The sequence below is a fragment of the Dermacentor silvarum genome, chromosome 5 (genome assembly GCF_013339745.2).
Source record: "Dermacentor silvarum isolate Dsil-2018 chromosome 5, BIME_Dsil_1.4, whole genome shotgun sequence".
In the NCBI taxonomy this organism is placed as follows: domain Eukaryota; kingdom Metazoa; phylum Arthropoda; class Arachnida; order Ixodida; family Ixodidae; genus Dermacentor; species Dermacentor silvarum.
Genome location: NC_051158.1, coordinates 40,290,782 through 40,314,314, shown reverse-complemented (window position 1 = coordinate 40,314,314; position 23,533 = coordinate 40,290,782). Strand labels below are relative to the sequence as shown.

Below are 23,533 nucleotides of genomic sequence, written 5' to 3'. Positions count from 1 at the left end.
ATCCATCCATCCATCCGCAAGTAGGAGAAAAAAACCTGCAGTAACCGGGAAACCTGCCAAGCAGTCAGGGATCTTTGAATGATAGCGGAAGCGTGTGTCTCTGACACATCTGAACATCGATCGCTCTCACTCAGCCGATCTGCTCTGATGATGTCGACCGTACACAGCCGTCGGCGTTCCCGTTGCCTTGCTCGCACGGTTGAGCGCTGCCTGTTCTAAATTGCTGCTTTTCGGTGGCTCTGGGTGTACAATCGGCACTTCTCCTGTAGGTTTTTTGAATGCTGTCGTGTTCCACTCTTTCAGGGGAAGCTTTCGAGTCATCAATGGTGTCTCTTTTTAGCGTGCTATATTTTGTTTTTGGTCGTTTCATTTTTTGGGGCCGAATGGCGGCACTGTCGCGGTTAATCTTCGGCTGCCATTCTGTTCGTCTGCTCCGGCGCTCTCTGCAAACGTGCACGCTTTACCTTGTACTGTGTGCTGTAAGATATGGTTTCTGTATCGGCCAGTGTTCTAGCGATGCAAAAACAAAAGAAAAAAGAAAGAAAGACCACCAGACGTGCTGCGTGGCTAGCGTTTTGTTCTATCTAAGCGACTACTGTTAGATTTGTGGAAGAATAAAAAAAAACTGATAATTCATCTGAGCTGATGATGTTTGAATGCTTGCTGCCCGGACGAGGGGGTTAGATTAGAGAACATTGTGCTTGCCTGTAGTTTTTCGTTAGACCTTGCAAGCCGCCTAGAACTTCGCAAGGTGCGGAAACCAATTGAAGGAGCGCTGCTGCGCTGGCGCAAGAATCGCTGCGAGAAGTGTTTTCATCGCGTTGGCTGCTACGGCGCCGGGCGCATTTTACGTTACGTAGCAAAATGTGCGTCGCAAAAAAAGAAACAAAAGAACACCTGCTTGTCTGCTCTTCTTTATCGTATGTTAATCTGCTATGTGCTATGTTCGCGGTTGTTAACTGAGAACATAAGCAGACGAGCAGATTTTGCTGAGATCGAGCGAATATACGTTCGCGTCAAGTTGCGCCATCGCGCATTTTGTACGAAGGTGCTTACGTCGACGTTAAGCGAGCCACGTGCTCTAGTGCTCAAAGTATTGTTCCCCCTGTGCAACACAAATGCTTCTAGTGTAGTAAATGCTCATAGACCGCTGACAAGTGGCTTAGAACTTTTGGAAGCTAGTCTTCCTGTAATAGGCATTCTGCAGAACGAGAAAGAAGGAGTAAATAAAATCTTGAACAAACTAATCTGTCAGTGCCTCATATACAAGTGAGTAAGAAATTCATGAATCAATTTAGCTGTGAGAAACTGACCAGAATTTTCAGGCAGCTCTTGAGAAAGCAGTAGTACCAAACCTTTTATTTTAGTACAGTAGCCGTTAAAATAAGAATTTTGATTGTACAATTTTTGTGCCATATTTTGAGACTAAGTCCCACAACAAGATATATTGAGAGTTGACTTACATGAATTGAAAGCGCTGTTTTGCGGTAGCGGTGCTAAAATTTGTTCAACCAATTGCGTTGTGCGAGCACACACTTTATTACCTCCGTTTTCTCCAGACCACAGCCCCAGCACGGAAAACTCCACCTCCACCGAATCTCAGTTTCGTCTGTGTTTGGGTACGCGAAATGTGCTGCCTTCTGCCTTTCAACCGGTTTCGCTTAATGATAAAATTACACTTGCTGCACCATAATTGATAGATTGATAGCATTGATGATATCATTGATCACTGAATTATTGATTGATATCAATTATTGACAATAAAATGGCAAAATAAAGCACATTTCACTGCCTGGTATTGGTGTGCCGAAACGCTGTAGTCCACGTGCCATCGCATGCTGGCTCACGTATCATAACTGAGTAGCGTAAAGTTTTGGGAAACACGACTAGGGGAGGGGGGGGGGGGTGGCGCTGCTGGCATTCAATCATTACATGAGCAACCACACGCACAAAAAGAAATTGCCATGTAAGGAAGAAAGAGGCTGAAAATGACAGCTGTTAAAAGAAGGCACACTGCAGCAGCAAACGAAACTCGTGCTCATTTCATCTTGCGTCTGCCGAAAAAATCACGCCCTTGTCGAGCGCATTGCTGACTAGGTCGTCTCCCCCTCGCGCTTCAATGAAACCGTTGGCATAACAACGGACTTAGTTTTCTTAAATTTTTTTTCGGAGAAGCATCGCCAATCACAAACCAGAGGAAAAACTGATGCTCGTGACCCAATTCCCGCTAATTTGGGGGTTATACGAGGTGACATAGCCGTGGATCAGGAGCGCAGGCCGCGCGCAGAAAGATAACACGCAACAGCGACGTAACGGTGCAATCGCAAACCGCTAAACTAGTTTCTGATGCGTAGCAAGGCGGTGGAACACCAGGGGTTGAGCGCATGTATCAGAGACAGCGCATGCGCTCTTCATACTCGAGTGTCGTGTATGAAGAGCGCATGGCTTGGCAGCTGCCCAGGAATAGCAACCTTGGCTGTCGCATGCCTCAGAATGCCGCGCAGGTCCGCCGCTCCTCTCTCGGAAGGTCTCGTCCGAGGGAGAGGGAACTAGGTACACAGAGGAGCCGTGTATGGTTACATAGGCTTGAGCGATGATAGTCGTAGACGCTCCGTAGCAACATAAAGAGATCGTTTGCCTGTTTTCGTTCTTTCTTGAAGCGAAAGCGATACGGTATAGTAGACGATGCATAGTAGACTCTCTTTTCAAAGCTCATTCGCTGTATCCTCCTTTCTCGCTTGTACAGAGCTTCTCAAGAGACGCATCCGCAGTGACCATTGGCTATGGCTGCGTCTGGTCCTTTTTTTTTACTATTTTCTTTCCTTCAACGATGCCACTCTCTTATCGGGATGATTTTCAGGTATAAAAGCAGCGAGCATCCGTCGGCTGGTCGCAAGTCTCTCTGGTCTCTGTGATCACCGCCTCAGCGACGCAACCACCTTATACAAGCGCCGCCATGAACGCCGTTGTGAGTATCAATCAGAGACCGGGATAAATGCTGTACTTTGCCCGTAGTGCACGTGGACTATTCTTCAGGACTTGTCCCCTGTCACGTTGCTCCTTATGCCACTTGGTTTAAGGAAGTAAACTGGAGAAATTAGACGCTAACCGCATGTGTACCGATGGCTCCTTGCAAATGCTTATTTAGACGGTCTGTAACAGGTCCATTAGGAGGAGGAGGAATGAACTTTTTTTTTATAGAACCAGCACTTTATGATGGCCGGGCCTAAGTCTCCCATGAGGGGACGTCGAGGGCTTGCCTCACCGCCGCCTCACGAGCGTGCTGGGTCGCCCAGGTTGGGTCGTCGAGGGCGGAGCTCCGCAGAGCCACACGCAACCTCGACGACAGGGTCGTGGTGTTAATGTGCGTGTAATGTGCTGAGAACTCCCACAGCATATGCGGAAGCGTGTCCGGCTGAGTGCCACAGCACCGGCAGTTGGGGGTAGTGTAAACGTCTGGGCATATTAAGGTGGAGGCGGGTGGGTGAAGGGTACGTGTTTGCTCATAGTAGGCCCAGGGTGGTTGCCTGCGCCCGGCTGAACTGGAGGTGAGGTGGGGGAAGGTTCGGCGACTGAGGTAAAAGGCCTTAACGAGATCGTTATAAGTGGTCAGATTTTCCCTGGTGCCCAACTCGTTTCCAGTGACTCCAGCGCGGTTGACTATAAGCCTCGCGCAATGGAGTGGGTGACCTCGTTGATGTTTTGGAGGTGTGGGTGGACAGGGCCCGCATGGGCCGGGATCCATGTCCGGGAGATCATGCTGTCTTTAGAGTGTGGGACCTGGTAGAGGATGCGAAAGAGCTTGAGGAGGAATATGGCCGTTGCTGAAGTTAGTGGCGGCTGAGCGAGAGTCGCACACGATGGTGTGACAGGTGGGATCTAGAGCCACCAGGGCAATGGCCACTTCTTCAGCCGTTTCAGCCGTGGCGGTAGTGACACTGGAGGCGTGGTGTAGGACTGCGTCACGTGAGGCGATGGCCACAAATCGTATGCCATGGGAGTATTGGGCTGTGCTTTTACGATAACTCCGACCCGAGCTTGGCGCCGGGCCCTGTTATATTTAGGTTGCGTGTTTCTAGGGATAGGGTCTGTGTGGATCCAGCTACGGATATCAGTCGGGATCGATTGTTTGGGGCCCTGTTGCTGATGGTAAGTGAAGCCAAGCGTGGATAGAATAAAGTGTCCCGTTTCAGTGAGGGTGAGCCGTTCAAGCTAAGAGCGTTGTTGTGCTTCAATGAGTTCGGCAAGGGTGTTGTGAACTCCTAGTTGATTGAAGAGTTCAGTACTGGTGTAATGCGGGAGGCCAAGTTCTTGCTTGTAGACCCCTCGTATGAGGGTGTCGAGCTTGTTTTGCTCAGCCCGGTACCAGTTGAGGTACGCAGCAACGTAGGTAATGTGGCATATGACGAAGGACTGTACGAGGCAGAGAAGGCTTTCTTCTTTGAGTCCCCCTCGTCGGTTGGAGATACGTTTAAGAAGGCGTAGGGTGTTTTGAGATTGGGCGCAGATCTTGTTGAGAGCCAAGGCATTGGAGCCGTAGGTAGAGATGACGAGACTGAGGACCCGGATACTAGTGACGTGTGGTATAGGACTGCCATCTTGAAGGCGTAGAGTGATAGAGTCACAGGGTCGGTGATCAGATTGGTGTTTGGGAGGGCGTCCCCGCTGAATGGGCTTTTAGAGAAGAAGCTCCGATTTAGCCGGTGAACAGCGCAGTTCGGTTCCTTGCAGATAGGCTTCAATCGTGTCAATCGCCGTTTGGAGGGCTGACTCCACTTGACCATCACTGCCTCGGTACGCCCCGATGGTGATGTCGTCGGCGTGGATGGTATGGTTGATATTGTCTACTCGTTGTAGTTGCTGTGCAAGGCCAATCATGACTAAGTTAAAAAGCATGGGAGAGATAACTGAACCTTGCGGGGTGGCTTTGCTGCCAAGGGGAAGCTCGTCTGATCGTAAATCCCCGGCCAAGAGGGTGGCCGTGCGATTGCAGAGGAAGTTACGGATGTAATTGTAGGGTCGCTCTCCCAGGTGGAGGTGGGAGACCTGGTCAAGGATAGCTGCCTGGGAAATGCTGTCAAAGGCTTGAGTGAGGTCGAGTCCGAAGATGGCTTTCGTGTTACGGGAACGGTCGCTTAGTACGTGATGTGAGTACTTGAATAGAGTTGTCTTCGAGGTGTGTGTTGATGAGTGCTAAGAAGGCGTGTTCCATCACCTTGCCTACGCATGAAGTGAGGTAGTTGTCCTTAGGTTGTTGAGGCTAGATGGTTTACCAGGCTTTGGGATTAGGATAACGTTGGCAGTCTTCCAGGCAGCCGGGATGGCGCCATTGCGCCAGCAATCATTGATGTAGTCAGTCAGATGGGACACCGACGCGTCATCGAGATTGCGAAGGGTTTTGTTAGGGACCCCGTCTGGGCCTGGAGCAGAACGAACGTTAAGCTTGCGAAGAGCAGCATGTATTTCAGATACGCTGAAATCGGCGTCTAGTGTAGGGTTGGGATTACCGATGTAATTGCTATGTGGACTGACTTGTCCCCTGGAGATAGATCTGGTGCAGAGGTAGTCAAGCACCTGTTGTGGACCTTGCTTAAGGGTCTCCGTATAAAGGAGTTTCTGCAGCCGGTCCTGTTGGACGGTGCGGGTGGTAGTTTTGTCAAGCAGATGTTTGAGGGGTTTCCACGAGGATGGGCGATGAAGTTGTCCATCCACCGTGTTACACAGCTCAGTTCATTGTTGCCGGCTGAGGGTCTGACAATGCTCCTCGATGGCTGTATTGAGTCTAGAGATCTTACTTCAGAGGCGACGGTTTAGGCGCTGGCCCTTCTATCGAGCTAGGATGGACGTCTTAGCCTACAGAAGATGGGCGAGGCGGCTATCCATGCGTTCAACTGGGGCATCTGTAGTTACCACCCGAGTGGCCGTTTGAACGTCAGTGCGTAGCGCTTGCATCCAGGTGTTAATGTCGTCAATGCCTTCTGCTGAGTTAGCACCTATGCGTATCTTACGAAAGGCCTCCCAGTCGGTAATTGTGAATTCTTTAGTGGGGGCAGGGGCGGCAGCGAGTTCTGGTAAAGAGATATTAAGGATATAATGGTCGCTGCCCAGGTCTTGCGTGATATTGGTCCAGTGTGCATTGTTGATATGTTTGATGAAGGTGAAGCGTGGGTAGAGTCCCGGGTAGTGGAGGTACCGAGGCGTGTGGGAAAAGAAGGATCTGTAATGAGGGTGAGGCCTAAGTCGTGGTAATCTTGCCAAAAGTTGCGAGCAGCAGCTTCCGTGAGAACGTAGCCCCAGCCTTTATGGGCGAGGTTGAAATCGCCGCCATTAGCGTTCTTCTTTTATAAAGTCCACAGACATTTAGAAGCGAGCTTAAGGCCTACTGTTACTTACTTTTGGTAGATAATGCGCGTCGGCTGCATAGGAACTCTTGTGTGGAGAGGGTGAGAGCAATGTTTCGTTGAGAGTCCCTTTTATGCAGTTTTTTCCCTCACACGATTCAGTGCTGGAATGCTTTGCCCGGAAATGTACGAGAGTGCCCTTTAGATGAATTTCTCACTGCTATTTCGCAGTTGTAATGTATATGTATAAATTATAGTTCTTTTCCTACTCCTGCTATAGCCAAAGTGTGGCTGAAGTATGTACAAATAAATAAAATAAAATAAAAGAAACCTTTACGGAGAAGCAGACAGGTTAGGCTGAGTCAGACATCCTCTCGAGAAGTGTGTGGAAACGAATGGAACAAATATACGCTAATAGAACTAGGCTCTTTTGGACTGCCCTTCGAAAAAAAAAAAGATTGTGGGGTTTTACATGCCAAAACCACAATCTGATTATAATTGATGCACGCCGTAGTGCGGAACACCGGAATAATTTGAACCACCTGGGGTTCTTTAACGTGCGCCTAAATATATATATATATATACACGGGTGGTTTCGCATTTCGCCTCCATCGTAATGCGGCCACCGTGACTGGGATTCCATCCCGCGACCTCCTGCTTAGCAACCCAACACCATAGCCACTAAGCAACCATGGCGGTCTTGACTGCCGTTCACTACACCATGCATATGTTTTCTATAAACAAATGCAAAGGTATGTACAGGATGTTTTATTTAACTTGGGCCGAACCTTAAGAACGAACCATGGGGCGTTACGCGTTTTCAATATTAAATGACTGATCCTATGGTCCCTCAGGGAAAGGGCGAGCCGAGCGGAAACTAAAGCACTAGCCCAAACCTGTTAACACTTTTATACAACCGGTGTCCTTGTTGCACTAATTCATGTGGATGGTCTAAAGTTAACTTGTTGGTTTCTCTATCTTAGGTAAGTTCGCTGACAGGCTTGTTCATTCATTCAATCCAGCGTAATAAAGTAAGGCAACGAAATGCACTTAAAGCCATTCTTTCTGGAGACGGTCGCTGTGCACGCCCTTGAATCCTTTCTCTTCAACTACAGTGGTTTAGGTGGTTATCCAGTTTGTACAGCACCTAGGACAACTTAAACCTTTATTCACGGGCATTATGGTCGTTACAGACCACACGTCCTTTTGGGCGTCTGTGCGCACGACTCTGAGCAATTTCAGTTGTTCTTCCTGTCTTGAACTCTCCGTGCCATTTCTTCCAGTACTAGGCAAGAAGGCAAACACCTGGCATTCTTTCATTACCTTTATGTTCACTGGCTTATCTAACAGCGATTAATCAGCAAACATTTCAAGCGCATAGCGGTAGGCTTTGCGTAACTGGGTTACGTGTAGTCAACTCCTCTGAACACACTTCCGCAGCTCTCCACCGTCCTCATCGGTTTGGTCTCTGCCGCCTCCGCCGGCTTCATCGGTGGTTACCATGGTGGACACGGCGCAGGAGTTGCCGCTGGCGAAGGCGCTGGCTACGGGGCCGGTTATGGCGCAGGCGTCGGCGCAGGTGTTGGCGCAGGTGTTGGCGCTGGTGCCGGAGCTGGCGTCGGCGCTGGCCACGGGGCCGGTTATAGTGCAAGTTCTAGCGCTCACTCAGGCCCCGGCTCCGGCTCTGGCTCTGGCTCTGGCTCCGGTTCCGGCTCCGGCTCTGGCTCCGGCTCTGGCTCCGGTTCCGGCTCTGGCTCCGGGTCCGGCTCCGGGTCCGGCTCTGGCTCCGGGTCCGGCTCTGGCTCCGGTTCCGGTTCCGGTTCTGGCTCCGGCTCTGGCTAGGGCTCTGGCTCCACCTCTCGCTCCAGCGCTCGCTACGGCTCTGCTGGCGCAGTTCTAGCTGTCACTGCCGCTCCTGCTGTGATCCGCTCCTGACGCACTTAAAAGAAGTTATGCATCATTGCTTGTTTATATATTGGCACATACTGCTAGTTACGGCGAGTAAGTTAGCATTGCCGGAGATCGCGAGTGTCCATGTTTTGTTAAGATGGAGAGTTTTGAGTATTGTTTGCACAGCGCAAAGCTATATTTGCGCTCATTTACTGAGCATGATGGAAAATTAGGATCGTAAGACGAGGAAATATGAAAGCAAGTATACTAAAAACAAGCTTACTCTCAACAAAGTTTACTGAAAGATGAGGACTGTTTATTTGTTAAGCACAAGAACACAAGGATAAAGACCAGCTGATGGTCCACATGAAGAAATAAAGACAAGAGTAATTTCAACGTGGCTAGACAATTTATTTCAGCGAGATTAATATCAGGGTAGTTGCCCTTGAGGCTTTTACTATCGAGCATGTGTCTTTCTTTAATGTTTTCCATGTTATCAATTTCGCAATCTCTTTTATTATTTCAATTTTAGCTTTACCTTGCTTCACATGTGCGGCCGCTCATTGTATTTTAAACCATATCCAGAACGTTTGTCCTGCCTTTTACCGATATGAGGTTGTGTCCGGCTTTGTATGTTTTTGTTTGTCTCACGTGGTTCGTATCATATTGAAACATGTTTTACGCGTACCTTCCATAATAAATAGCCTTATATTCTGTGAGAAGTGAGAGAATGACACTTATAAAAACAGCTGTTTGCAAATAAAATTGCTGTTGGCCATTTAGCGCTTGTCCTGTTTGTGCTTGTCTCTCTGTCTTCGTAATTTCATGCTGTCTAGCTCAAAGTATTCGTCGGATCAACTTGTCCATCAAGGGTACTGCTATGCAGACACACTGGTACATCATCAATGTTTTTCGACAGGCAGACAACGTATCGTTGCGCCTCCAGTCCGTTTGGGAGCTTCGACATGGCCTCCAAAGCTGAATCTGGAGGCCATTAACGTCAACAATGATCTAACATGGGACGGTTGGTAAAGCCTTATTGCGAAGAAACAGCGCCTTTATATGGGACAGACACGAGCTTTGACTAGTAACCATAATGTATTTTCGTACAGTGAAACGCTCTTTATATGCGATTATCAGCTGGTACACTTATGATTGCGAATTGATGGTGAATCGTAAACGTCTCATGCTCTCGTGATGACGGCATGTAAGTAGCCTTTCACTGTGAATAACCATTAGGGTTGCTAATCAACGCTCGGGTCTCTCGTATCCACTTACCCCGTTCAAAATCGCTGTTTTTTTCGCATCAGGGAAGATATTGATACTCGCCTCATATATTTCGTGCTAGTGGTTACCGGCCACGTCCGTCGTAGCCTTTACCGGTGTTACAAGTCGCGCGGTGGCACTGTTGTTATTATTGTTGTTGTTGGTTAATAAATGATGAGGCCGTGGGAAAATAGGCCCACGAACAGCCGGCTTTCCCGGTCATCCAAAATAAGCTCCATCGACTAAGGAATGCAGCAAAAAAACAACAAATAAATAGTAGAAGGAAATAAAAGCAGAAAGCATAAATAACAGATGAATTTGGATAACGGACCTTCAGGGGAAATTGTCTCACTAAACAGCCAGTGAACAAATTTGAATGAATGTTCTGCATTTAAGAGAAATAGTCAGTCTACCTACTATAAGAAGCAGAAACTTCATTTACGACTTCAATTTTATACAGCGAAGCTGTCTATGGCTAGGCTCCCAGGATTTCTTCATGGCGTAACGTCCACAGAAAACTATCCTCATCAATGACTCATACCCCCTAACGCAATGGCTCATACCCCCGTAAGGCTGAGGCTAGAAGCACTCATAAAAAATGTCACAGTTTCGCCCTAAGGGCGAAGCAATGAATGCGATAGCAACACAGCAATGTCATACGAAGTAAGGTGAGCGGCTATGGTAACAATATGAATTGTAGTAAACATGAGCTGATTTAAGTAAGCAGGTGTGCTGCGGCGTAAGTAGACCGACATGAAGAGAGACTCGATGACCACGAGAAGGCGCGTGTGAAACGGTGGTGTTGATGAGAAGCGCTTACCGTGGGCAGCGCGTGCGAAGGGACACACCTGTAGCGCTGCACTGCCGATCCGGGCAGCATTGCGTGTGTAGCGTGCGTTGGAAAATGTGGCCCGACTATTACGAACTGAATGAACAAGCGTGGTGTGAGCGCGCACAAACACGAAGAGATCACACTGAATGACAGCAGACAACGACTGTCAAAACGCTGGCAGCAAGCATACACCGCAGCGGGCGAAGGTACGTGCGGTCTATCGCTTCAACGGAAACTGAGCGGCGAATGAACTTAAAGGTCAGAGCCGTGTGGAGATAAGAGACGGTGCGAGCGAGCGACGAGCGCGGTTGTTGGCAGAGAAGTGCGCCCCCCCCCCCCCCCCCCCTTGCTCCCTCCGGCGCTGGCTTCCTGCTTCCTAGCGTGCGCGTGGGAGATTGAGTGCGTTCGCTCTCCGTGATAGCGCGCGTCTCCGCACGCTTCCTCTCGGGCATACGGCGCGCGGCGAAGATTTTATCTATAGGGAACGTCACGGCGACGGCGACGGCGACGGCGACGACGACGCCGACGGCAGAAATCCGGTTCAAGTGTCCATATAATTGCTATCGCAATAAAATGAAGGGAACGGTGCATACCTTCCTTGGAATCACGCATACAACATACAGAACAGCATACGTTTCAATAAAGAACAAGCTCGAAACGAGCATCCGAACCACATAACTGATGATAAGGAACTGCTACGCCTACAAACAATGCGAAGCACTTAGCGCTCCACGCATACGTACGCAGTTCCTTATCATCAGCCTACGCAACAGATTACTGTTGCGTAGGCTGCCGCGGCGACGGCAGCTTGCGACGTGGGGATCGACGTCCCTTGCCTTTCGTATATTAAATAACCAGCCTAGTAACTTATTTCAATGCCGTTTCAGCCCCGCTATGGGCGGCGGCGTGCTGGCAAAATTACCATTACTCCCATGACTCCAATTAGTTTAATATAGCCACCCGCCGTGGTTGCTCAGTGGCTATGGTGTTGAGCGGCTGAGCACGAGGTCGCGGGATCGAATCCCGGCCACGGCGGCCGCATTTCGATGGGTGCGAAATGCGAAAACACCCGTTTACTTAGATTTAGGTGCACGTTAAAGAACCCCAGGTGGTCGAAATTTCCGGAGTCCCCCACTACGGCGTGCCTCATAATCAGAACTGGTTTTGACACGTAAAACCCCATAATTTTAAATTTTAGTTTAATATAGCCATTAACTTTGCATACCCTCAGTAGGTGTGGTGTGGTTTTCAACAGTTTCGCTGGACGCCGGCGCTGGCCACGGGGCCGGTTATGGCGCAAGCTCTAGCGCTCACTAAGGCCCCGGCTCCGGCTCTGGCTCTGGCTCCGGCTCCGGCACTTTCGCAGGGCCGGAACGCCTAGTCAATTTTTTTAACAGAAATTGCAGAAAATTTGTGAGTTTCGAACAAATTAGAGAACAATGTTTACAAATCCACAATGTCATGGAAATCCATCCAGAATGAACGCTCTCGGGAAAGGGTTTATCATCGACGTGCCGATTGTAGCGTGAGGGTGTCCAAAGCGCAGGCGAAACGTCAGCGAAGAGCCGCCGACCCTGAGTTGCGCGAACGCGATGCTGAGGCCACGTGTAAGCGTCGTCTAGCCCTCCAGGAACCTGACAACGGTGGTGCACTCCTCGGCAACGCTTGCACCAACCTCTTCGGTGCAACGGCTAGGTTTCAACGCGAGTTTCTCAACCAGAACCTCGGAGCCAGCTGCAGTGCGTATGATCGGTTGTGGTTCGAGCACAACGTTGTACTCGCCAGTGAAATTCATTCGGAGGAACACCGAAGAAACACACGACAAACTTCGCTTACCCCATTTCCTCGACAGGGGAAGAACTACTAATTTTAACAGCGCACCTGTTTAAGCTCTTGGTTAGGCCACGTAGTGGGAAAAAAAAACGGCATCTGGCAATGACGTCAGCGCGCGTTGCCTAGCAACGTCTCGCACAGCCGGTTTGAGGCGTTGCTAGGCGACGCACGTGACATCATCGCTCTGCGAGGTTACCACCCTCTCCCAGGTTACGCTCGCGACAGCGCGAGGCGCGGCATACGTATCCGGCGTTCGTCGGCGTGCCCCGGCTGCAGCCGGCGTCGAGATGCGACATGCTGCATTTCGCGCCGGCCTCGTCACCCAGAATGAACCACATCCGCGTCTTGTCGAGCAAGATGGGCTGGAGGATAGCAGTGATTGTGGAAGGTGCGAAAACCGACCCCTCTATAGTCCGACGTGTGCGCCGCACCGCCTAGAGACGCATGTGCATTTTATACGAAACGAGGAGTTTCAGGATGATACGAAACTGCGAACTCGCAGCACGTGTCACCACCGGTATCCATCAGCCCATCTTGCTCGACGAGATGCGTATGCTGTCCATTCTGAGGGACGAGGGCGGCGTGAAATGCAGCATGTCGCATCTCGACGCCGGCTGCAGCCGGGGCGCGCCGACGAACGCCGCATACGGCTGCCGCGCCTCGCGCCGGCCTATGGAGCGCTGCGCTTTTGCTGGCGTGGCGTCTCTGTGCCGAGCGCGCTTGCGCGCCAACGCTAGGTCGGACTATAAAGTGGCCTTTAGAAGACTGGTGGTGGTGGTGGTGAAAACATTTATTTGGCTATGAAGGGGCAGGAGGTATGCTTGGACCAGTCCGTAAGGGACTGGTCCTTACAAATACTAGGTGGAGGTCCCTAGTTGGGGACCCCAGTGGCAGTAGCCGCCGCCCGGGTCCGCCCGACTAAGGCTTGTTGGGCCTGCAAGTCATGGCAGCCGAGCAGGGTCGCCTCCCAGTCCTCCGGGGTTGGTTTGGGGATGGGGGGGAATGGCCGGGTTGGAGGGGCAGGCCCACACCATGTGATGGGTGTCTGAAGACAACACACCACAGTGTGGACAGTTGCCACTAAAGGAGGGGTCAAAAATGTTTTAGAACAGCCGGGCACACCAAAGTATCGGTTAGAAGGCGGAGAAAGAGCCGCTCAAGACTACGCGCCGACCCCGAATATCGTCCTGATACTCGGGGTCGGCTAGGTTTGGCTAAGAACCAGCCAAGCCACACCAAGTTAAGCAAAGGAAAGCAAACACAAAGCTAAGAACCAGCCAAGCCAAACCAAGTTAAGCAAAGTTAAAGCTAAGAACCAGCCAAGCCAAACCAAGATAAGCAAAGGAAAGCAAAGTTAAAGCTAAGGAAGGGCCACTAGCTTCGCTGTTCAGTCTTCGCACCACTTAGTGTGAAGGTACCCCTAATTTTTTTGTTTTGATTTCATGCTATCCAACGTCTAATCGCATGGAACTTTTTATGTTTCCCCAGCACAAACTTCACAACATTATTGTCGTGCAATTTTCTTGTGTTCATGCACTGCATCGCTCACACGCTAAGCCGAAATACTAAACTCCAAATAAGGCGGATGCACAGTATGAGACGTATAGACGCAGCGATGTGACAAAGAATAAAGGCGAAGTGCGATGGTTGTCGAAGGAAGAAACGTGATGACAGCTAGCTGTATGCACAGAAAATTAGGACACATATAAAACAACATTTACGGATTCTGTACCTATTGCGTCATGGTGGGACAAAACCATTTTGGCAGACTCTCCAAGAATGGGCGCACATCCAGTGGCACATACTGAGTGGCTAAATAAATAAATAATAATAGAGTAAATAAAATCATTGGGTAATATAATTTACCTTTTATTAACAGATACGTGTCCTTCAGAGGTGCCTGTGAGCGGAAATTGTATGTCCAGATTGCTATGTAGGAAGGTATTAACAGTGGAGCTGGTGCTTGCAAACAAATATGCAGCTTTAGAAAAGGAAGATAAATACAACATAGAAGTAATGAATGAAACCGTAACTAGGTTGATCTCAGAAGCAGCAATTGAAGTGGGAGGTAGGGCACCAAGGCAACCAGTAGGTAAGCTCTCCCAAGAAACAAAGGACCTAATAAAGAAGCGACAGAAGATGAAAATGTCCAACTCAAGAGATCAGATAGAATTCGCTGAACTGTCAAAACTAATCAACAAGAAAAAAGTAAGGGATATTCGAAATTATAACGTGGGAAAGATTGAGGAAGCCGTAAAATATGGACGCAGCATTAAATCAGTAAGAATAAAGCTTGGCATAGGACAAGGCAAGATGTATGCACTGAAAGATAAGCATGGTAACATCATCAGCAATTTCGATGACATAGTAAAAGCAGCGGAAGAATTCTATACTGACCTGTACAGTGCCCAAAACAGCCAAGCTACTTTCATTCAAAATAGTGATGAACCGGATACAGAGGCTCCTTCTATAACTAGCGCTGAAGTTAGAAGGGCCTTGAAAGACATGACCAGGGGAAAAGCTGCTGGAGAAGATGGAATAACAGTAGATTTAATCAAAGATGGAGGAGATATCATGCTTGAAAAGCTTGCGGCCCTTTATACGCAATGCCTCACAACTTCATGTGTACCAGAGAGCTGGAAGAACGCCAACATTATACTAATCCATAAGAAGGGAGACGTTAAAGAACTGAAGAATTATAGACCCATTAGCTTGCTTTCAGTATTGTATAAAATATTCACCAAGATAATTTCCAATAGAATCAGGGCAACACTTGACTTCAGCCAACCAAGAGAACAGCCTGGCTTCAGGAAGGGATATTCTACGATGGATCATATCCATGTCATAAATCAGGTAATCGAGAAATCTGCGGAGTACAATCAACCTCTCTACATGGCTTTCATAGATTATGAAAAGGCATTTGATTCAGTAGAGATACCAGCAGTCATAGAGGCATTGCGCAATCAAGGAGTACAGGAGGCATACGTGAATATCTTAGCAAACATCTACATGGATTCCACAGCTACCTTGGTTCGCCACAAGAAAAGTAGAAAGATACCTATCAAGAAAGGGGTCAGGCAAGGAGACACAATCTCTCCAATGCTATTCACTGCATGCTTAGAAGAAGTATTCAAGCTGTTAGACTGCGAAGGCTTAGGAGTGAGAATCAACTGCGAATATCTCAGCAACCTTCGGTTTGCAGATGACATTGTCCTATTCAGCAACAATGGAGACGAATTACAACAAATGATTGAGGACCTTAATCGAGAAAGTGTAAGAATTGGGTTGAAGATGAATATGCAGAAGACAAAGATAATGTTAAATAGCCTGGCAAGAGAACAAGAATTCAGGATCGCCAGTCAGCCTCTAGAGTCTGTAAAGGAGTACGTTTATCTAGGCCAATTACTCACAGGGGACCCTGATCACGAGAAAGAAATTTACAGAAGAATAAAATTGGGTTGGAGTGCATACGGCAGGCATTACCAAATCCTGACTGGGAGCTTACCACTGTCGTTGAAAAAAAAGTGTACAATCATTGCATTCTACCGGTGCTAACATATGGGGCAGAAACTTGGAGGTTAACAAAGAAGCTCGAGAACAAGTTAAGGACCGCACAAAGAGCGATGGAACGAAAAATCTTAGGACTAACGTTAAGAGACAGGAAGAGAGCGGTGTGGATCAGAGAACAAACGGGGATAGCCGATATTCTAGTTGACATTAAGCGGAAGAAATGGAGCTGGGCAGGCCATGTAATGCGTAGGATGGATAACCGGTGGACCATTAGGGTTACAGAATGGATACCAAGAGAAGGGAAGCGCAGTCGAGGGCGGCAGAAAACCAGATGGGATGATGAAGTTAGGAAATTTGCAGGCGCAAGTTGGAATACGCTAGCGCAAGACAGGGGTAATTGGAGATCGTAGGGAGAGGCCTTCGTCCTGCAGTGGACATAAAATATAGGCTGATGATGATGATGATGATGATGATGTACTTAGTCTCGCCTTCGCCGTCTGTCCGGTGTCACGTAGGTCACATGACCAGGAGATGATGACAGCCACGCCGGGGAGGGCAGGTCACGTGACCAGCAGAGGAGGAGAGGCGCTGGGGAAGGAGGTGACCAGTGAGAGGCCGCGCTGAGCGCGAGGCGCGCCTTTTCGGATAACGAACGCGCATGGTAGCTGGGCTGCGATACGAGTATGGGGAGGCCGCCTACCGCGAGTGTCAGCGAGAGTTGGCTCGTGAACGGGCTCGTCGCTTGCTCTCATTAATGTCGCGCAATAAAGGGGCGGTGCCACTTGCACGCTTAAAAAACCACGGCACAACACAGGGAGAAACCTCACGCGAAAAAAAAAAAAGCACGCTGAGAGAACCGCAAATATGTAACAGCACCAACGAGGCAGCGCACAAAGCTGCTGCAGACGCCGTCCGCGTTTCCCCGCGTTCGCACCGAGCGCGCGCGGTGTCCGTGACTGCAGCCGATGCCTCTGGCGGCGACTCGGCAGGTTTCGATAAGAGAACTGGGCACTCGTCAAGTAGCGTCGGAAGTCGTTGCCTCTTCACGTCTCGCAACGTTTCAATTTACTATAACTTCCTGTTGTAAGTCTGTGTTTACTTGTGTTTACGCAATTGCATCACTTGAAGCACATGCACATGTAACACTCCTAACACTCGGTGTAACTAACACGGCTTCGCTGTTCGACCATCTTCATGGAGTGGAAGGGACGGTGATCTTTTTTTTTTCGTTACGAAGAATATATTACTGCAAATTTGCTCATCATGAAAGGGTCATATCAACCCTTTTGCTGATACTTTCATTCGATGCACATATAACGTTTGTTTACATATCCACAAATGTATCAGCCGAGAAAGCGACCAACGTAACAACATTCGGCAGCCCGGGAGCCAAGCCAAAACACAAGAAATTAACGAAAGGAAGCTTCGATTTAAAAATGTGCCGCGTACAGTCCCTAAAGTTTAACTTTTTTTTTCTTTGAAATGCAAGAAACCTAATCAAGTTCGCCGTAGTCGACGCCGGACAAAACGATTTCTCCATTCCCATTGATTTCTGTAGGGACTCCGGAGGTTACAATTTCTCTTAAAAAGATAACGCTACCAGAGGCTATACCGTCGAATGGTATGGTATTGATTGACTTTTCACCGCCATGACTGGACAAGTTACTGTGCAGCAACTACGTGCAACTTGTGCAAAATCGTCCTAATTAACATTTACCCTGGATTCGAGAATGCCATTACCCTGTAATATTATTTACCCTGTAAATTTGTCCTATATTCAAGAATGGTATGAATTTGTAATAGCATTTACAGTGTAAGTTTATCCCTTGATTCGAGAATGGTATTGCCCTATAAATTTACCCTGTATCCGGAAACGCTATTACCCTGTAATGACATTCGCCTAGCAAATTTAGGCTGAATTCAAGAATCACATTGCCCAGGAATTGCCTTTACCTTGTAAATGCCTCTTGAAATTGAGGATGATGATGATGATCATCATCAGCCTATATTTATGTCCACTGCCGGACGAAGGCCTTTCCCTGCGATCTCCAATTACGCCTGTCTTGCGCTAGTTGATTCCAACTTGCGCCGGCAAATTTCCTAACATAATCACCCCACCTAGTTTTCTGCCATCCTCGACTGCGCTTCCCTTCTCTTTGGTATCCATTCTGTAACTCTAATCGTCCACCGGTTATCCATCCTACGCATTACATGGCCTGCTCAGCTAGGCCATGGCCTGATAATGAGAAATAAATTTATAGAAGAATAAAATTGTTGAAGTGCATCCGGCAGGCATAGCAAAATCCTGACTGGGAGCTTACCAATCTTGTTGAAAATAAAAGTGTACAATCATTGCATTCTACCGGTTATAACATATGGGATAGAAACTTGGAGGTTAACAAGGATTCTCGATAACAAGTTAAGGACCGCAGAGAGAGCGATGGAGCGAAACATGTTAGGCCTAACGTTAAGAGACAGGAAGAGAACGGTGTGGACCTAGAGAGCAAAATGGGTTAGCCGATATTCTAGTTGACATTAAGAGGAAAAAATGGAGCTGGGCAGGCCATGAAATTGAGGATGATATTGCTCTGTAATACCACTTAGCTTGCAGATTTATTCGACGGCTTCGAGAATGATGGAGCTCTATGACGGCATATTTTCACGTTATAGTGATGGTGAAGAACACAGTGCGCAAACTGTGAATCACGAAACGAACTCATTATTGGGTGAACTTGAGCCCAGAAAAGCAAGCGACACTCAAAGCACAACGATATCGGCAAGCACATCCGACGATCGTCAAAATCTTATTTGCGGGTCAAGTCCATGAGTCCAGCGTAGTCACTGGTGCTCGCTTGCCTTCCAGAATATACAACAGGATTCGCGTCGTGCATGCAATCTGTTTACAGAAGCATCAGAGGGGGTCAAAACGCTAATAGACACAGACAAGTACGAGACAACAGAAGAGCGGCTACATCGTAAATAACAATTAAAGATCGGCGGGAATGATCGAGAATGTTCGGATACATGCATACCCGTCTAGCGCTGAACGATAAGTTTTAACATATGTTACCTGGTGACATTCAATACTTCTCCGATGGCCGTCTCTCCCTCGCGCATCAACAAACCCATTGCCATAACACTAGGCCTAATTTTTTGATATTATCACTTGGTGGTAGGCCATGTTTCTGCATGGCCTACCAAGTAACATGCTAAAACTGGCGCGCGTGGCGCAGTTCTCGTTTACATGGGGGGAGGGGGGTATTCGCGCTGACATAGACGTGTTTAGAGACAGTAACTTGAGTTGAGAATAATTATTCAATTTAGCAGGAGCATGACTGGTTTACGGCGCAAAGATTGAGGCCAAAAGCGAGGTCGCAAACGGTTGCACCTTGAGTCAGTTCAGGGTGATTTGGAACATGCCCTATGCCTTTCCTTGCACATTGTTTAGTATCCAGAAAGTGCGATAACAGGGGGTGACAGAGGTGTGCTTGAGAAAATGATACCGATTAAAATATGCTTGTGAATATGAAACAGAAAACGTCGTTCTGCAAACATCGTCGAAAACATCGTCGCCTGCAGAAAGATAACACGCGATGGATAGATAACGGCGGAAGTTATCGCTGCTCAATTAGTTCCTGATGCGTAGCAAGTGGGAATAACACCGGGATTACGTGTGCGTATCAAAGACAGCGCATGCGCTCGTAGTAATCGAGTGCCGTGCAAGAGCTCTAGTTTGGCAACGGTTCAACAGGAGCAACCTTTGCCGTAGCATGACTCATAATGCCGCGTAGGTACGGCGCTCATCTCTCGTTATATCTCGTTCGAGTGAGATAGAATCAGGTACAGAGAGAAGCGGCACCGGCAGCCGTGTAAAGTTACATCGGCGTAAGTGATGCAAGGGTCCGTCGCAGCTCTGTAGCTTCATCAAGAGCTCGTTTGTATGTTATTGTTTTTTGTCTAAGCGTTTCATAACCCCTGTTGTGTTTTTGTTTTTACTGTTTTCTTTCCTTCAACGATGCCACTCACTTTTCAGGATGATATTCAGGTATAAAAGCATCAAGCATCCATCGGCTGGTCGCAAAACCTGTCTGGTCTCCGTGATCACCAGCTCAGCGACGCAACCACCTTATACAGGCGCCGCCATGAACGCAGTTGTGAGTATCAGGAGAGACCGGGCAAATTCTGGACTTTGGCCGTAGTGCTAGTGGACTATTCTTCAGGACTTGGCCCCTGTCGCGATGCTTCTTATACCGCTTGGTTTAACGAAGTGGAGACATTAGACGCTAACCGCATGTGTACAGATAGCTCCTTGCAAACGCTTATTTAGACGATCTGTAACAGGCCCATTAGCGTTTTTTTTTCTCATAAAATTCATGAGGCGCGCTTAAGGCTAGCTGTTAAGTACGTTTTGTAGATAATGCGTGTCGCCTGTAAGGAACTATTATGCGAAGAGGGATAGAGAAATTTATTTACGGGAAAGCAGGCAGGTTGGCCTGAGCTAAACATCCTATAGAGAAGTGTGCGGAAGCTGATGGAACAAATATATACTAAAGTAGGCTCTTTAGGACTGATACTCATTACGCGATGCATAGGTTTTCTTTAAACAAAACAAAAGGTATATAGAATGGCCGAGTACACGTCCTTTTGGGCGTCTGTGCCAACTAGTCTGAGCAATTTCAGTTTTTCTTCCTGTTTTGAATGATTCCTGCCATTTCATCCAGCCCTTGGGAAGATGGCAAATACCTGACATTCTCTCCTTACCTTTATGTTCACTGGCTTATCTAAGAACGATCAATAAGCAAACATTTCAAACATATATTGGTAGGATTCGCGTAACTTGATTACGTGTCGTCAACTCCTCTGAACACTCTACCGCAGCTCTTCACTGTCCTCCTTGGTTTGGTCTCTGCCGCCTCTGCCGGCTTCATCGGTGGGTACGATGGTGGCGACGACGCAGGACTCGGTGCCGGCGACGGTGCTGGCCATAGCTATCGCTACTGGGTCGGTAATAGCCCTGGCGCTGGCTCCGGCTCTGGCGCCGGCTCTGGCTCTGGTTCCGGCTCCGGTTCTGGCTCCGGCTCAGGCTCCGGCTCTGGCTCCGGCTCAGGCTCTGGCTCTGGCTCCGGTTCTGGCTCCGGCTCTGGCTCCGGCTCTGGCCGGGGCTAGGGCTCCGGCCCCGGCTCAGGCTTCTGCTTTGGCTCTGGCGCTGGCCACGGCTCGGCCGGCCAGCGAGCCGTCACTGCCCGTCCTGTCGTGGTCTGTTCCTGACTCATCAAAAGAAGTCATTAAGCATCATTGCTTTATTATGTATTCGCGATTTCTGCTCGTTAGGGCGAGTAAGTCGCCATGGCTGGAAATCGCGAGTGTCCATGTTCTGAGCATGATGCAATATTAGAATTAGACAAGGAACTATGAAAGCAAAATTAGAAGAGGAACTATGAAAGCAATTATACGAAAAACAAGCTTACTCTCACCATAATTTACTGAAAGATGAGGGCTGCTTATCTGTTAAGCACAAAAACACAAGGATTAAAGACCAGCTGGCATGAGTCACCAGAAGAAATAAAGACAAGAGTTATTTCAACGCGGTCAGAGAATTCATTTCAGCGAACTTGATTTCCGCGCAGTTTTCCTTGAGGGTTTTACCGTTGACCATGCGTATTTTTTTAAGTTGCATATTTTATCAATTTTGCAATCTCTTTTTTTTATTTCACTTTTAGCTTTATCTCACTTCACGTGTGCTGCCGCTCATCCCATTTTGTGAGACCATATCCGGAACATTTATCCTGCCAGTTACTGATAGGACATTGTGTGCGGTTTTGTATGTTTTCGTTTGTCTCACGTGGTTCCTTTGATACAGAAACATGTTTTATACTTACCTTCAGTAATAGATAGCCTTATATCTCGCCAGAAGTGAGAGGAAGGACACTTATAAAAGGCGGTGCTCACGAATAAAATTGAAGCTGGTGGTTCAGCGCTTATCTTGAGTGTGCTTGTCTCTCCGCTTTCGTCATTTCGTGCTGTCTAGCTTAACGTATACGTCGTGCCAACTTGTCCAACAAGGGTACTCCAATGCGGACACAATCGTCACATCATTAAGATTCCGGGACAGGCAGACAAGGTATCATTGCGTCTGCAGTCCGTTCGGACACTTCGACATGGCGTCCAAAGCTGAATCGGGACGCCATTTACGTCGACAGTGATCTTACATGGGACGTTGGTACAGGCTTATTACAAAGAAAAACTGCTTTTGAATGGAACGTATCAAAGCGGTGACCATCAACCATAATTCTCATTCGTACAGAGAAAGGCTATTTGCATGCTGTTATGAAAAAAATTGATGAAATAATGATTGAGAATTGTTTGTGAGTTGTAAACGTGTCATGTCCTCGCGATGACGGCATGTGAGTAGCCTTTCACTATCTGAATAACCACTACGGTTCTAGTCAACGCTCCGGTTTGTTGTTTCCTGTTACCTAGTCCAAAATCGCTGTTTGTTCACACAAGGGAAGCTATTAGTGCAGATCTCGTGGTTACCGGCCGCGTAAGTCGTAGCGTTTACCGGTGTTAGGAGTCGCATGGTCGCACTTTTGTTTTTGTTGTTGTTTAATAAATGATCAGGCCACGGGAAAATAGGCCCACGAACAGCCAGCTGTTCAAATTATCCAAAATAAGCTCCAACGACAGAGGCATGTAGAAAAAAAAAGGAAACAAAGAAACAGTGGGCAGAAATAAAAGCTTAAAGCACAAATAGCGGAGCAATAGATCATCCTTAACTCAGGCACAGCGTGCTGCACCATATGCATGTTTCGAACTTTAATTGAATGAAAAAGCAACTACAGGCTTGGTGATGATGATGGTGATGATTTATTGGCATCCCCATTAAAACGGGGCGGCGACAAATAGTCACCTAGCCTGCTTGATTAATCAGCTCTACTATACATCTTCTTTATCTAGCATTTTTGTATACCTCTCACTATTCCTTTTCTTTTTCAAAACATTACCTTGTATCGCTACCTATGATTTTAAGAGATCAGGTCATATCCATCTTTTCCCTGCTTTTTTTTCCACCAGTACTCTAGTCGTCTCTTGCTTATATCTACGGCTGATCTGTTGATGTTTCCTTTCACTTTAAACCCAAGCGGTTCTGGGAGTTGCACGTTACCTACGGTTCTCGCTGGGTGGATCCCGTCACATACCATTAGGATGTGCTGAGTGGTCTCTGGATCTTTACTGCCGCATACACATGCCTCATTTAGTTCTGAATATTTGCTCCGGTATGTTTTGGTCCTTAGGCAACCGGCTCGAGTCTGCACACAAAGGGCAAGGCACTGCCCTTTGTGTTATCGTACAGATTTTCCCTTCTAATTTCTTTCTCCTCATTCTTGTAAATCTCCATTGTTTATTTTGTTTCCATTCTTTGCATCCAATTCACGGTCTCTATTTCTCTCAATACCTTCCTTTCTGATGACTATTGGTTGTCTATTTGCAGTTTCGTATATCCCATACTTGGTTGCCAACTTCCTTGACCTCTTCCTCCATTCTGCGTCCACGCTTTTCATGTAGAGATACTTGTGCACTTTAGCCGCCCATTTATTTTCATCCATGTTCTTGAGCCTTTCTTCAAAACTAATTTTGCTCTGTGCTTCTCTGACTTCAAAAGAGGCCCAACCCATGTCACCCTGCACTGCCTCATTTGTGGTATTACCGTGGGCTCCCAAAGCCAACCGGCCTACGGATCTTTGGTTAACTTCCAAACCCGAGAAGATATCCGATTTTAAGCATATAATGGCATTTGCGAATGCTAGCACTGGCACCATTACTCCTTTCTAGATTCCACGCACCACCTCATACTTATTGT

The 23,533-nt window shown here is 47.9% G+C and overlaps 2 protein-coding genes across 5 annotated transcripts; both read left to right on the top strand.

Moving 5' to 3' along the window:
* Positions 1-2,874: 2,874 nt before the first annotated feature.
* Positions 2,875-9,013, top strand: LOC119453334 (putative per-hexamer repeat protein 5). Its single transcript, XM_037715376.2, has 2 exons — positions 2,875-2,968; positions 7,782-9,013. The coding sequence occupies exons 1-2, from the start codon at positions 2,957-2,959 to the stop codon at positions 8,181-8,183; spliced, it is 414 nt and encodes a 137-aa protein (XP_037571304.1). The 5' UTR covers positions 2,875-2,956; the 3' UTR covers positions 8,184-9,013.
* Positions 9,014-19,453: 10,440 nt separating this feature from the next.
* On the top strand, positions 19,454-23,280 carry LOC119453335 (uncharacterized). Of its 4 annotated transcripts, none has more exons than XR_007467085.1 (3): positions 19,454-19,610; positions 19,718-19,826; positions 20,551-23,280. XR_007467085.1 is itself a non-coding variant. In XM_049667798.1 (3 exons), the coding sequence occupies exons 1-3, from the start codon at positions 19,565-19,567 to the stop codon at positions 20,836-20,838; spliced, it is 417 nt and encodes a 138-aa protein (XP_049523755.1). In that variant the 5' UTR covers positions 19,508-19,564; the 3' UTR covers positions 20,839-23,280. The 4 variants fall into 4 exon arrangements, 1 of the variants encoding a protein (XP_049523755.1); XR_005192258.2 differs by having other exon boundaries at positions 19,706-19,826; XR_007467084.1 differs by having other exon boundaries at positions 19,467-19,557; positions 19,706-19,826.
* The last annotated feature ends 253 nt before the right edge of the window (positions 23,281-23,533 follow it).